Below are 16135 nucleotides of genomic sequence, written 5' to 3'. Positions count from 1 at the left end.
AATCCAGTCTTCGCTATACTTAAGTGAAGATTATTCTTAGCCATTCAGACAGCCTGCCTTGGACCCGAGCACAGTTTGGTACAACAACCAATCCATATTGAGCATCTCTGAGCATGTCATTGACCGTAATATGTGTTATGTTTTTTTTTTTTTTTTTTATAAAAATGTGCATAAAATATAAAGTAGAAATAAATAAAGGCACAATTGTATAAACAACACAAATTAACAATATTGTGTGGTACAATTTAGGAGTTAATGTTGTGTGGTCTAACATACAGTATTTTGGATTAGGATTTAGGATTTGATGTAACTGGATGGAATCTTGAGTGATGAATCTTACCTTTCTTTTCAGGCACTTAAAATATATCACTTAATAACTTGATAAAATAACAGTACAAACGTGGCACAAATGTCAGAAATGTGGCAAAAAAATTGCTGCGATTTGGATGGTGATAGTGTTTTGAGTGATGTCATCAGCCATAAAATGTAAAATTTCTTTAAAACATTATTGACATTTCTCAGTGGAGAAAAAATATTCCAAAAATGATTAAAACAAAAACAAACAAACAAACAAACAAATAAATAAATAAATGTACTCCTGAAGTTGCATTTTGTAATTAGCTATTCTGCAACTCTTATTAGTTATTGTTATTAGTTCTGAGGTGACCTCCCTATTTTGATTTGGGTTTTTGTTTTTTATTGAGTTGGATATTTATCTTCCCAGTTCCTGCTCATTTGCTGATTTGAACATCGTTTGTGACAGATGTGCACTCCTCATTACTGCCACTTCCTTGAGCCATTACTCTTCATATTTCATCAACTTTAAGCTTATTTCTTGAAGTTATGTGTTCAATCAGTTAAACTGTATTACTTGACAACATTTGGTCAAACTCGGTTTAAAAAATGAATATGCTACACATGTTTTAAAATCATAACCTAATTTGTAGACACTGGGCATCAAACTCATTCTGTTTAGTTTTTGTGCATTTTTATGGTGAATGTAAAAATTTGGAATCATGCACTAATGACTAGGAATTGCACCTCATTGTTAGATACCTTAAAAGCATCGTTTGCTCTGACCGCTGATGATGTTGCTAACACTACTGTAACCATTTCGAACTAGGAAGTGGAATTTTACGAGGCGAACACAGACAAGCGGAGTGATCCACACAGTGAAACGTTCCAGTGCCATTATATGACATATAAGCACTCTTTTAACGCCGCTCGACCAATCGAATTAGTGAACAGAACTAACTGTTGTATATTAGTGCTGTTACAGTAGCTACCGTGGAGTTGGATCAGGTCTGACTCCACCCCATCCTGAGGGCCAGCTCATAGTCCTAACCGGAAAGTTAAAACCTGTTTACTTACAAATTCAAACTCATGGCCAATAAACGTCAAGCACACTTGACGGGTAGTGATTAGTCAACCAATACCGTGCCGCCGTATGGGCTTTCGTGAACTGCAGAAAACAGTTAAGGCTTGATTAATTTACTAAGCAGACATTTTCTATGATACAGGAATTAAACTTCCGAGTATGGCTATGTCGCAGTGTCTAGAGGATTCACCGGGTTGGAGAAGGTCAGAGGTGCGACAGGATTCAAGCATAAAAGATTTATATAATGAAAGGCACCGACTTGCCCTGGAAACGCTGGTTTCCGAAGGAATTGACTCCTTTAAAGACTTTCTAAACAAGGAGAGAATACCGAATTTTCTATCCGATGACGAGATCAGACGAATCTCCTGTGCTGCGGTTGTACCGAGATGCGTTTCCTTCACTGGGGATGATTCACATTTAGACCAATCCAGCACCTTGGACTGTTCGTCTGTCACGTATTTCCCGGAGATTTCCGACCTAGAGCCCCCAGTTTTAGAAATGGGTTGGCCCGCTTTCACTACGGGATCGTTTCGTGGAGTCACGCGTGCTGTAGCATACTTCCAGCCAAGTTATGGCGAAAGCATTTACAGCTGCAAAGAAGCAGTAAGAAGGATGATAAAAAATGCAAAGGAGGTAATACTTACATTCAAATTCTATAGTCATATTTACTTACATTTTAATACTGATCAATTCTATTGCCATATTTACCAAGCGGTCCTCGATTTCCACCAGACGGTCTGCATTTTTATTCTCTTTTCAAGCTCCAGCACTACAGGGGTATATTTGTTGCATAACTTGTATATAAAATGTAAAACGTAAAGATCTAGTAAAGATTGAGAACATCTAGTCTAGAGAGCTACAGAAGTTTACGTTAATTTACAGTAATGCCCTCTATTGACTTTGTAGCATCTTATATTTCCCTAAAATATAAACAAGAGCCTCAAATTCACTGCCCATATGTGTGAACACTATGTGTGAAAGGGTGAAGGAACGTGTGAAATTAAAAGCCAATAGAAAACAAATAGAAAACAAAAAACATTATATAATGTTGTTGTAAAATACCAGTACATTTCACCATAGACAGTATAGACAATGAGGTTTATTTATTGTATTGTGGGGTAAATAAATTTATGAGATAAATTTGTTTGTTTACTTACTCACTCACACACTCACTTTTTTGAGTGATCTACATACAAATGCAGTGTTGTGTTTACCTTTATCTCAAAATTCTCATGACCATTATGTCCAGTTATTGAATACTACTGTATGTTCACTATGAAATTATAGATCTACTATTTAAAAAATTCACAATACATTAATGTAAATAAGTGCACAATTAATATAATTATTGTTAATTAAACTTAATAAATCACTATTTTGTGCCACACAAAAATATGTTAATTCTTATTTTAAATAGCCACTTAGGTAGAAAGTATCTATTGCCAGTTGTAATTGTGGCATATGAGGAGCAATAATATAAAATAAGAATATGAGATTTAACCTCATATCTTTTTCACAGCTAGTGCACAATGCATTATATAGGCCTATGGGTATAACTGTCTCAGGTTGTTTAATCAATCTTTATTGAGCCTGACAGGAATAAGTGTTTTACAGTATTCTTAAGATGTTTTATAGGTAACCACTGAATATCGAAAGGTGTGCCCTGACTTAGCTTGTGTTGTGCATACTGGCTGACAGTGTTTTTTTTTTTTTTTTTAAACAGTAATGATGAGAGCTTTAAAATAAAGCTGTACAGTTCCAAAAGCAAAATAAATGCTTGAAAAAACTAAGTGAATGAGAAAGATAAATCCACCAAAACATTTAATTTGTTTTACTATCGTGTCACAAAACAGCAGTTATCAAGCTGATATCAAGCTGCTATCACAAGCTGATACTGATCTCCTATCATCCCTGTCATGTCCACCATGGACAATTCCTCCCCAAACCACCAGAGGGCACCCTCACTCATTTTTTGAATTTCTTCTTTTGTTGTCTGCCACACTTTCTGTGTTTGTGAACACCCGTTTTGTGTTTCCCTAATTAGTCACCCTATTTATGTTCCTCTACACAAGATTTATGTCCTCTACATAAGATCTTTGCATGCACCACATCATCTTTTCTTCACTTCTTACTGCCTTCTCCTTCTTTCTCCTTGACTGCTTATGACTATGCCACATTCTTCAATGAGAAGATGACCTGACTCCTACAGCGCACGTTCAGGACTCCCCTTTTTTCTTTCTCCACTGTCGACAGAAGATATTCTACAAATTCAATTCAGTTTTATTTGTATAGTGCTTTTAACAATGGACATTGTCACAAAGCAGCTTTACAGAAAAATTGAATTCAGGATAAATTTTAAATTTATGAATTTATCCCTAATGATCAAGCCAGAGGTGACGGTGGGAAGGAAAATCTCCCTGAGATGATATGAGGAAGAAACCTTGAGACTCAAAAGGGAACCTATCCTCATCTGGATGACACCAGACAGTGCGATTAAAAATAATTCCTTTCTATAACTGTATACTATATGGTTAAAAATTGCAATTGTGTAACCTTGAAAGTTCATTATAGTTTACACATGAAGTCTATTTTGTTTAAGTTATCAACTGTTCACTGATGGAACAAGTTCTCTTGTCCTGCAATACTACCACCTGCCCACTAGATCCCATCCCATCCACAATGCTCCATTTTACAATGGTTCCTCCCCTTCATCTCTTTTATAATTAATGACTCCATAACATCTGGTCATGTGCTGATTGCATTTAAGTCTGTACCAATCCTGAAGAAACCCACTCTGGATACCTCAGATATTGACAACTACCAACTGGTATCTCTCCTCTCTTTTCTTTCTAAAATTCTTGAACATGCTGTCTACAATCAACTGTCTCTCTATCTCACCCAGAACAACACCAAAGATCCTAACTGGCTTCATACCACAGCTATCGTGAGGGCATTCAACTTATATTTTCCTTTCCCCCTTCAAAGACTTATGTTTCTGTATGGATTTCAGCATGTTTGGCAGATATCTCATCATGGATGGCATCATGTCTGGCAGACATCTCATCATGGATGGCAGCTCATCAGCTGAAACTTAATCCTAGCTAAACTGAGCTGCTATACATCCCTGGAGATCCATATTATCTTGGAGATCTTGTGATCTCCCTGGACAACTCAGATTTTGCATGTCACTGCACTGCACTGATCCACTAGCACAGCTCGGTTGGGCTCACCATTTCTCAGGGTACAAGGAAGATATGCATCAAGGCTGTTCTCTGTTCTGGCACCTAGGTGGTGGAATGAACTTCCCCTATCTGTCTGAACAGCTGACTCACTGGGTGTCTTCAAACAATAACTAAACAATGACCAAAGACCTCTTCATGACGTATTTAAATTAGCACTTTGCTATTTAAAAAAAAATCATGACATAAAAACCAAATGCCATAAATATTGCAAAATATAAATCCTTCTGTCATTGTTATGGTTATTTAATTTGCACTTTGAAACACAATTTCCAACCCTACGTCTTTCCCATAGATGTAAATTTACTTTAGTCAGTGTTCCTGTTGAAACAATAAAAAGTTGAACACCACCCATCAATGCCCAAATAAAGACCCCTTTTAATGTCACCTGATACAAAATTGAGTTTAACTGGGCAGGCTCATCAATTTTGCACATGCTATAAATATAGAGCATAATAGGATGTTAATGAAGCCCAAGGGGTTTGTGTGGTGTTCAGGGGAGTTTATGAGGCTGTGATGGAAAAGGCAATGTCACATTAAATAAAATTTTAAAAATGCTTATTTTTACAAGTTAAAGTTCTACCCCCGTTTTACTTGTAGCATGCAGTACACCTGTTTGGAAGTAACTGCACTCACTATGTTTCTCTATTAATTTATTAATTCTCTATATTTTTATAATAATTTGTATGCTTTGAAATCTTTTACATCTCAAGGCATTCCTTAAGCTGCACATTCATATAAAAACACATAGGAAATCTCTTTTAAACATCTCCGTAGGTATTGTCTTAATAACATAAAATAATAATAATAATAATATTTTTCCAATTATACATGGCAACTGTGCCAGCCAGGGTTAAATATGGAATCTTCTTATACTTATACTTATACTTATACTTATACTTATACTTATACTTTTGGAATGACAAGAATGTGAACAGGCTTCTTTCACACTCACCTCCTACCTCCAGGAACAGAATGTAGAACTCCAGAGATGTTACAACATGTCCTTCACTCTTACAAACATTAGTTGTAACTTTTTTTAATATTCTATTTATGCAGTTTGATCTACAGGCAGCTTAGTTAACCAATGGTGTTCACTGATTTTAAAGCCAAATATATCAGCAGCTTGTTGCAGTGCATACCCAGTGTTATACCTTGGTCAGTTATAAGGCATGTTTGTCAGATAGACCTTATATGCTCTATAACTTAGGGTGTTTTAGTTTGCAAAATACAAGAAAAATACAAGAAAACATATTTTTCCATCTTTATTGCAGGTGATTGCCATAGTAACAGATTCACTGACAGACTTGGACATTTTCCGTGACCTGCAGGAGGCATGCACCCAAAGTCGTGTCCCTGTGTACATCCTACTAGACCAGACATCTCTCCCAGCATTCTTGCAGATGTGCAAAAACCTTAATGTGCGACTTGATGACCTCCAGGTATATTTATTGGTATTTTCCCTCTATTTCTCAGTTCCATGTACAATGTTTATCCCACCCTCCTAGGAGGTCTGAGTATGGCTGTCTCTTGCCCAAAAATTTTAGGTAAAATCCTTAATTGACATAATAAGATAAATTAAATTAAGTCATTCTGCTACTGCTGCTTTTGAACCAAAAATTCTTTATTTTGAAGCATATGAGAGTGCGGACCCTAACAGGTTCAACTTACTACATGCGATCTGGTGCTCGTATTACTGGGAAGGTTCATCAACGATTTATGTTAATTGATGGGAACAGAGTGGCCACAGGCTCCTACAGGTAAGGCCCAGAACACAATAAACATTTGAGTCTAAACTCCTCAGTCATTCAGGTTAAAAATAAAAATAACAAAATACAATCTTAACCATTATTTCAAACCATGACTTCAGCATGAACCAGGAAATCTACTAATTCCCTTGCTTAGCTGTTTACTTTTGCCATTCTACAACTGTCAATAACCCATAAAATATTAGCAAGTATAGCTCTTATTTAATGCCTACTTTACTTTCTTAGGCATAATTTTTTTTAATTACCAAACAAAGATTGGTGACAGCCACAACTGATGGAGGCTAATACATGCGTCTTTTAAAACTGGTACAGTGCAATGTCTTAAGACCACTGAGCACACTTGGAGGACAGTGCTAACTGAACTCTTTTGTAAACATGAACTCAATTAAAGAGGAGAGGGTAATGCAATCCTTCCCAATCAGAGAGCTGGGCCATTTATTCTCTGTTGGACTCTCAACCGTGGATGGCTGTGGCATTGTCAATATTTGAACCGACAGTCATAGGGTGATGGGTTTCTACCATGGCAAAATAAAACTTTAGTAATTGCCTAATAAATTGATAAAACAATTACTGCTGAATTTATGCTAATTACCAAGACCTTCATTGACTGCTTTTGGTGTCGCATTAAATTTTGCAATGCAATGGCCTTCCAGCTCCTAATTTTGCTATTCAGGAAAACTTAAGATATGTTGATTTGTTTCTTCACCCTTAGGTTCAACTGGACTGATGGTAAACTCAACAGTAGCAATCTGATTGAGCTATCTGGCCAAATCACAGAGAACTTTGATGAAGAGTTCCGCATCCTCTATGCTCAGTCTCTCCCTCTCAACACAAGAGTTGCCTCTAGTGTTCAAAACAGTAGCATCTATGACGACTTGCTAATCAAGCACCCAGGAACTTCTACTTCCACAGCAGCAGTCTGTAAACCAATGTGGCTGACCAGCACACCCAACAGAGCTCACACCAAACAAGCTGGGAAAAAAAGGGAGATTGACAGCATTCCAGTATCTGGCACCTTAACTCTTGAAGGGAAACATATGGAGCAAGATTGTGAACGTGATCTGACTGCTGCTGAAGAGAATCCTCTGAATGCTGAAAACTTTAATGTGACTGCTAGCACTCTAAACATGGGCACTATGACACATCCAGCTGTCGTGTTCCGCCACACCTCCACACAGACCAGCTGCCTGAATTTAGATGGCACAATGCAGATAAAAGCAATCACCACCCCTCAAGATTCTTGTGCCATACCACTAAGCTCTGCCTGCAGTGATAAGAAAAGCAGCCCCAGCCATTCATCTGCCTCAACAACCACCACACCCAAAGGTTGTTCTACTCAAGCAGGGGTGCATCACTGCCCATACATCCACCACAGTATTGCCCCTACAGGCAGCAACCTGAAGGATTGTATCTGCAAGCTGACCAAAGAACGCTATTATCATTTCTCCATCATTCGTTCCAAGCTGGACCACATGATGATGTTGCTATCACACAGAAGGGAGCAGGTGGCTCTTGCTGGTCAGCACAAGGGCTACAAGAGTCAAGCAGAAGGCAGAAAGCTCCATGGGGTAAAGGACAGTGTGTTGGTTGGGATGTGGCCAAGGTCAAGATGTCTGCAGTGAAGGGAGGATTCTTGACATTGGGAATGTTTGGCTTTACAAATTTTTGTCATTCTGGATAGAACTCTTTTTAGTAAAGAATACATTTTAATAACTTTATAGGGGGTTGGACAAGCTAAAGCACATTTTATGAACATGAGTAAAAAGAATATAGTATGGTTACATGCTCTACTTTTTGATGTTGTGTTTTTTAGTGAGGGAAGGTAATGTTTAAATATCCTAATACTAATACACCTTGTATAATTAAAGACTTTCTTCTTCATCAAAATGAATGATGTATGTATAATGAATGAATTATGCTTAATATTAGATTTTGACAAATAATGACACTTACTGACATGCTGTTGATTTTGACAGTGGTATGGGAAGTTATTAATATTATAAGTTTTTTTTTTTTTGTAGTTTTGGGTAAATGGGTAATTTACTGAAATTGTAAAGGGTTAGTAGTATTTTGTACATTCCCGTTTTCACTGCTAAATTACACAAGGTACTTGGATGTTTTTTTGTAACCTAGTTTTTCTTGAAAACATTCTGTCCTTTTTACTTCAGACATCATGCTGTTCCAAGCTATTGCCTAGTTTGACCACCTATTGTAATGTACAGTGACTGACCAATTTATTAGGAACCCCTTAGTGACTTTGACCAGGGCCAGGTTGTTTGGTGCCAAACAGACTACTTTGAGTATTTCAGAACAGCTGATATGACAAAAAAAAATCTCCCAGTGAGCAGTAGTGAGTGGAAACACCTTGTTAATGATGGTGAGAGGAGAATGGACAGACTGGTTCAAGCTGACAGGCAGACTACAGTAATTCAAATATCAACTCTTTACTGGATCTAATTGCTATCCACTTTTAGAGTGGGTTCCCTGATAATTTGGTGGGTGAATGTATCTCAGAGAAAAGCACAAGCTACTTTTAACCATAATAAAACAAATGTTGTGAAAGTGATACATTATTTCCATTTGTTTAAGGATGTAGGTAGCTAATGCCAGCTAAATTTCACAGTTTTGCTATTGACTTTATGACCTTAGCTAACAGCAGCTTGGTAAGGTTAGCCAGTCACTCCTTTTTAAACATACTCCACCAATAGAAAGAGTGGATCATAAAAGAGCACACTCCTCTATTCAGATGGGCAACTTAATTGCAGGTGTCAGAGCTCGATGAAAATTATAGAGAGCAGCAATTTTTTTCCTCAGTACAATAGGTTGTGTTGAGAGTAAATGTTGACTACTGTTTAGCAATTGTTAGATTTTGTCTTCTTTTCATTCTTAAAAAAGATGCAAGCAGGGTATAGGAATATTTTAGTAAAGCTTCATTCTCATTAATTCAGCACAGGTGTTGTCTCTTCGATGTTCAATTCCTAATCTACTCACCTACTGATGGGCCTTTTATCAAAACATCTTTCCTAGGCCTCTAACCCAAGGTCAATGCAAAGATAAAACTGTCATCAGCCCTAGCAAACACATTCCTGTGAAAAATATTTTTGATGAGGCCTCTATAAACACATGACTCCAGCAAGTCGGAAGGCTAAATCGCATACAGTAAATGTATATAATGTTAAATATAATGCACATAATATCAATAAGTAAGACTGAAACCATAAATATTCATCACAGTGTATTTTCATTTGATACATTACACATACACTATATGATACATACACTAGGGGGCTTAAGGCTCTGATGTTTTGTGTCATATCCCTGATCTTTTTGTGATCACTCTTTGTGTTAATATTATTATTATCTGTTATTAAAATACCTTCCTTTACAAGGCAATGCATCACATTTTATAATGTGATACTTTTTGTTGTAGCATTACTTCAGGCTTCAGACATAGTGAGAGAAAGCTCACAGGTCACCTGATTGCATTCTTTTGTAGTGAGCCTTCGCCATTACCAAAACTAGAATCATCTGCACTTGTGATAGCCAATAACTTTGGATTGCAAGGTCTGACACAGGCCTCACTATAAGACTTCAAAAGAGCTTTTCGGTAGCTTTCAGATGAGTACCGCCCTGTGCCTCTGCAGTCTACGATGTCCAAGAAAGAAGTTGTAGAATTCAGGCATTTTAGCTGACTAACTGGCTAAGATGAGCATATTCATTTGTGCACACGGAGGTGGTAAGTAGTGCTTTTAAGGGAAACATACTGTATGTATTTGTTATTTATATCTTTTCCATTCCAGTCTACATTTAAACCAGGTTATTGATAAATATGTTTATTTGGTTATGTGGCCTATGGAAGGAAGAATAAGATTTCTTTTTTAACGTTTTTAATGGTGTTAACAACAAATCATTGGTCAGGAAATTAACAGCAAGAATTAAACAAATAAATAAAGGAACTTAGTATGGGATAGCTGTTTAAGCCTTGTGGCCCTTAATGGGCTACACCAGGTGTGAGAGATAAACAAAAAATGACCAATCTCTTAAGAAAAAAAAAATATCCCAGAAGATATTTTTGGAATTCAAGACGTGTTAGTTTGAAGTTTACATCAAACATTTTAATCATTATCATGATTTTACCTTTGCTTACAAGAAGACTATATAAGTCTATACTGTTTCTAGGTTTTCCCCAAACAATTCACTGCAGCAAAACTAAACTAGCAAATGCAGGAGGTGCAGGAGGTCTCAGGAGTGCATTTGTTTAATTCCTGCAAATTTTCTGACCAATGATTTGTTGTTAAGACAATTAAAAGCTTAATATTTGCCATTTTGGGCTTGGCACATTTTTCCACCCTGGGAATGTATGTTGTAAAGGTTCAAATGGTTATAATCTTGCCCATTTATGGAAGTGTTAAAAAATACTGAGAGAATAGCCAAAGTGTTCAGACAACACAGATTGTATGCACTTAAAACAAGTTTGCAGTGTCTGTTAAGACAGTCCTGTTCCTGGAGTTTTAGGTTCAATTCATTTAGGATGGAAAAAAATATTAGCAAGATATGACACACTAAACAGTTGACATCATTGGTGGAAAGGCATGCATTTCTTCAATCAGGTCATATATTTGGGTCTGAAAAAGGAACAGGGTCTGAAAAAGACAGCTGTTGGGAACATTCCCTTAAGTGAAGTTGACAATTTTGATGTCTGTCATCACCAATTCCATCTCAGCTGCCATTGCTTTCAATGCCAGTGCTTCATGAAGAATAAAGCAGCGATTCCAAATAATGTCACAGGCTGCTGCATCCCTAATCTTTTTATTTACACCATTGTTTTTTCATGCATGCCACTCCATTGTTTGTTGCACCTTTGTAGTTAACCCTGCCTGTGATGTTATTTATGATTTTAACTATTGAAATATCTGTTCATCTTTTCTGCTGGATGGCAGTGTCAAGAAACAAAGAAAATCCTCAACAAAATTCACTTTGCCAAATGCACTGTACATACACCAACAAAGTATAACACAAATTACAAAGTAACACATAGCGGCTTCAGCAACGGGGGCATGGTCGTGCTTCAGTGGTGGACTTAGAGGAGGCAGGTCGAACCAGCAGGCAACGTGTGATGATTTTCTCCTGTGTCATATTACTGCCAGTCTACTTATTTATGTCTCGCCAGAGCTTGTGAGACATGCGCGCACACATACATACATACATACATACACACATCAAGGAGCGTGAACTTGAAACTGATGGAGAGAAAGCTGTGATTCCGGGATGGACCCGTCTTCTGTTGTTGTGCTGTTTTGGTTGAGTTTTTTGAAAGTGTGCTGAAAACCATGGACTGAACAAATCTCAGGCAGGCCACAATCGCTGCTGTCTTATCAGTTTGGGTATGCACCTGCCCATGGCCCAAGTGGAAGCCCAGATACCGTACTTCCATCTGTCCAGTTGCACACTTTTTTGGGTTTGCTGTGAGTCCCGCCCATCTCAAGGATCTCAGCACAGATCTCAGATGTTGTAAATGCCACTGCCAATCATTACTCTAAATGATAATGAGTGGCAAATAAGAAGTGGCATATGCAATGTGCAGGTGGAGTATTCTGTCCATGAGACGTTGAAACGTCACTGGGGCACCAAGCAGACCAAACAGAAGGTTGACAAATTGGTGTAACCCAAATGGAGTGGAAAAAGCCCTTTTTTTGCGATATTGGAGTCATGCCAGTACCACTTGGGTAAATCCAGTGTCAAATAAAAGCAAGCCTCACCTAGCTGATTGAGCAGTTCATCAATGTGTGGCATTGGATATGCATCAAATTTAGACACTGCATTGACTTTTCAAAACCACTGGTCTGCTCCAATCATTGTGGGACTTCTATGTTGAGCCTAGCATTGAGTTCATCCTGAATCACATTTTATTTGTGTTCTGGTAACCGGTATGGGTGGCTGTGTACAACTACACCTGGAGGAGTATCGATGTGGTGCTCTTTGATGTCTTTCTCAGGCCTGATGCTAATTCCCCTGTGTTAGGTGACTTATGGTGTGGAGTTTTACTGTAAGGTCCAGAACGTACATCATTGTGCACTGAGCATCATCGTGAATGAACATACAAATAATTTTTTTGAGTGTGTCAAGACTGTGACATAATGGACATGCCCTGGTTAGTCAGGATCGCTATCAAGATCCTGACACAGGAGATAACATGGAACAGTGCCTTTGTAACACTGCGTGCTGAAATGTTGTGAAGGGCCACGGCTTCTGGGTATTGTGTTGCATAGTCCAATAGAACTAACACAAATCACATCGTCACTGTAGGCCATCTTGGTGAGTGCCAGGTGTGGAATGGTGGCAGGGGACACAGCTGGAGATGTGGAGTGCTGGAGGGCCTGCTGGCTCTCTGCTTGCTCCTGCATGAGGGCTTTGAAGGTGAGGGCCTTTATGATCTCGCAGGAGAGTTCCAGGCTCATGTTTATTTACACTGCACTGTTTATTTACACTGTGTTTATTTACACTGCACTTTTTCAGTGCACTTTCAAAAACTCAATGTGGCAACAGGGGTTTGGTCGAGCATCAGCTGTGGACAAAGAGGAGGTGGGTTGAACCAGCAGGTAGCATGTGATGATTCTCACTTTTGTCTTGTTGCTGCCAGGCTACTTATTTGTGTCTCTTTGTGCTTTCAAGCACACTGTGGAGCATGAACTTAAACTGTAAACTTGATGGACCGAATGCCGCAAGTCCACGATGGACCCTTTTCTTGTCTTTTTTTTTTGTCCTTTTTTGTTGAGTTTTGAAAGGGCACTAAAAACATGGACAGAATAAACATGAGCCTTGGTGCTCTGTTAAAATTCCTCCTGCCTCCTGAGTCTTCCTTTGCACCCTCAAACGCCAGGGTTCAACAGTGGTGCTGAAACCTGGGATCTGGGAAGACTCTGACGTTTCCATGGAAGACTCCCCACTTGGGAAGATCTCTCACCATCCTCCAACAAGCGCTCCTTGACCTGCGAAACAAGCAATGCCCTTGCAGGCCGAGAGCCGGCAGGCACTCCAGAAGCTGCTGCAGTCCACCACATCTCCAGCTGTGAAAACAGCTGCCACCTTAGACACAGCTGGAGTATTCAAACATCAAGAGGCTGGTCCTGCAGCATGTCGGTTGGACACCGCCAATGCTTCCAGTCACTGCAGCTCCCCAAGGTGGGCCTCCCCTTCACCTAGGCACAGCAGCTGAAGGACTCAGCAGCGGGATGCAGAACAGATCATCAGGATGGTTGTACTGGAGCAATTCATCAGCCAACTCCCAACAGGGATGGCAGAGTGGGTCTGTCCCTGGTCGAAGCTGTTAAGCTGATGGAAATTCACATGGCAGCGATCACTTGTCCAGGTGTCTCCCTTTTTCCTTGCTCTCTCTGTCTCCTACTCCTCCCCTGGGTCCAGCTCCCTGGAACCAAGATGCAGGGGTCCCAAAAGCAGCCCCCCTGCTCTTTCACCTCTGATGTATCCCCCAGCTCCTCTCTCTACACAGGTAGAAGCTTCCATGCCCACCAGGGCAGGTTAGCAGGCATGGTGGGAAAGCTGGCCATTGCCAGGATCAGTATTCCCTCATGGAATCAGGATCACTGATTCAGATCCCTGATGCATGGCAGGCCTCTCCTGATCAAGCAGGATACATCAGGCCTTGGTGGACACTGTCCATCAAATCCTGATTCAGTGCAGGGCATTGGGAAATACCCGATTGGTGAAGGTGAGGTGTATTTGACATTTAACAGCTTCAGCAGGGCTAACCAGGCATAAACTAGTGGGGATTGCATCATAGGTTTTGCATCATAGGTTTTGCATAGCTCAAAGCTCGCTCAAGGGTTAGATCACACGCAGCTTCATTTTGTGTTTTCACCTGCAATATCAGATTATACAGATTTGTGCCTTAAAAATTGTTCATAGTTTTATTCTCTGCGACCCCTTTTTTTGCCTTACAGCCCACCTTAGGGTCATGACCCAGAGTCTGAAAACCTCTGCTCAAGCACTCAATAGTACACAATAGCTACCAGATATGCATATAATAAGCATTCTATATACTTGATAGGAGGTTGTGTTGCAGAATCCTCAAAAATGGTAATTTAGTTCAATTAAACTCCCATAAATTTAATAAATCAAACTGTTTTCTGCAGACTGTGGCAACTGTAGAAATTTAGTTTAATGGCATTTCAAAATTCCCATAAATGGTCAAATTATTAAATCAATTTTTTTTCTGCAAACTATAATATAATCATAAAGAGCAAATGCTACAGTGCTCATGGCATGGCTTTAATGCATTTCTACTGTAGAAATTTTGAATAATGCCAACAATTGTTTTCCTGAGCTTTCCTGATGTTTCCATTTCTCATTAACCAAAATTTATGACAATATACCAAATTATACCAAATAATAACTCATTGATTCTTGTATGACTACAAGCTCCTTAACAGTGCTGTCAATTTGCTCCTGAAATTATGAAATGTGTGTTCTATAGTACTCAGGGACCTCTGATTGGTAGCAGGCTGTTTTGGGACATTGAGGGGGCCCTAAGGTTTTCCCCACACCAATCATATTATTTTACCTGTAGGAATAAACAGAATTAATACTTCATTATGTTGAATAAGGACAAAAAAGTTTAATAAACAATAAAATAAACACAACTGAACAAGATACTACATAACAAGATACTAGATATCTTTGCTTTTGTGACCAGGACACTGGTATTTTGAATGTACCTATTTTCACTGAGAAAACGGGTGAATTTGCATCTTTTCATTTACATAAATTCAGAAAAAGCAACGTATGAATCAAAATGAACATATACTTATACTAAGGTTATTCAACCTCTCTCTCTCTCTATATACATATATATAATGTATATATAGGTTGTATAACCTTAGTATATATTACATATACATATTACATATATAACCTATATATATTTATGACCATAAAAGAAATACAAGTTAGTAATTATACAAAAATTCACCATAAAAGATTTAGAAATGAGTAAATATTTTGAGATTTACGATTATACACTCTGTATACACCTGTATACCTGCACATTCATACAGTTATCTAATCAGCCAATCATATGGCAGCAGTACAATGCAAAAAAAAATAAAATAAAATCATTCAGGTCAAATGCCTTGTTGATAAGAGAGTTCAGAGAAGAATGGCCAGACTGGTTTGAGCTGACAGGAAGGGTAAGGTAACTTAAATAACACGCTTTTCAACCATGGTGGGCAGAAAAGCATCTCAGCAAGCACAAAACATCAAACTTTGCAGTAGATGGGCTACAATATCAGAAGACCACATCAGGTTCCATTCCTGTCAGTCAAGAACAGGAATCTGAGGTTATCTTGGGTCCAGGCTCACCCAAACTGGACAGTTGAAGTTAAGAAAAAAAATCAACTGGTCTTTTTCCAGCCTTCAACCGTCCAATTCCGGTGACTCTGTGCCCATGATAGCCTCAGATTCTTGGTATTAGCTGGCAGGAGTGGAACCTGATGTGGTCTTCTGCTGTTGTAGCTCATCCACCTCAAGGTGTGATGTGTCGTGTGTTCTGAGATGCTTTTCTGCTCATCACGGTTGTAAAGGTGCTTATTTGAGTTACTATAGACTTTCTGTGAGCTCAAACCAGCCTGGTCATTCTCCTCTGATCTCTCTCATCAACAAGCTGTTTCAGCCTGCAGACCCTCCATACACAGGATGTTTGGATCTGGCACCAACAACCATGCCACAGTTAA

General features: G+C 38.7%; 1 protein-coding gene across 1 annotated transcript; it reads left to right on the top strand.

Annotated features, from left to right (window-relative positions):
- The first annotated feature begins 1293 nt into the window (after positions 1-1293).
- Positions 1294-9333, top strand: fam83d (family with sequence similarity 83 member D). Its single transcript, XM_026935206.3, has 4 exons — positions 1294-2011; positions 5892-6059; positions 6253-6377; positions 7099-9333. Exons 1-4 carry the CDS (start codon positions 1538-1540, stop codon positions 8006-8008), a joined length of 1677 nt encoding a protein of 558 aa, XP_026791007.1. The 5' UTR covers positions 1294-1537; the 3' UTR covers positions 8009-9333.
- The last annotated feature ends 6802 nt before the right edge of the window (positions 9334-16135 follow it).

This window comes from Pangasianodon hypophthalmus, chromosome 20 (assembly GCF_027358585.1).
Source record: "Pangasianodon hypophthalmus isolate fPanHyp1 chromosome 20, fPanHyp1.pri, whole genome shotgun sequence".
Classification (NCBI taxonomy): domain Eukaryota; kingdom Metazoa; phylum Chordata; class Actinopteri; order Siluriformes; family Pangasiidae; genus Pangasianodon; species Pangasianodon hypophthalmus.
Note: the sequence above shows the minus strand (reverse complement) of the source record. Positions and strands in the feature narration are given on the sequence as shown.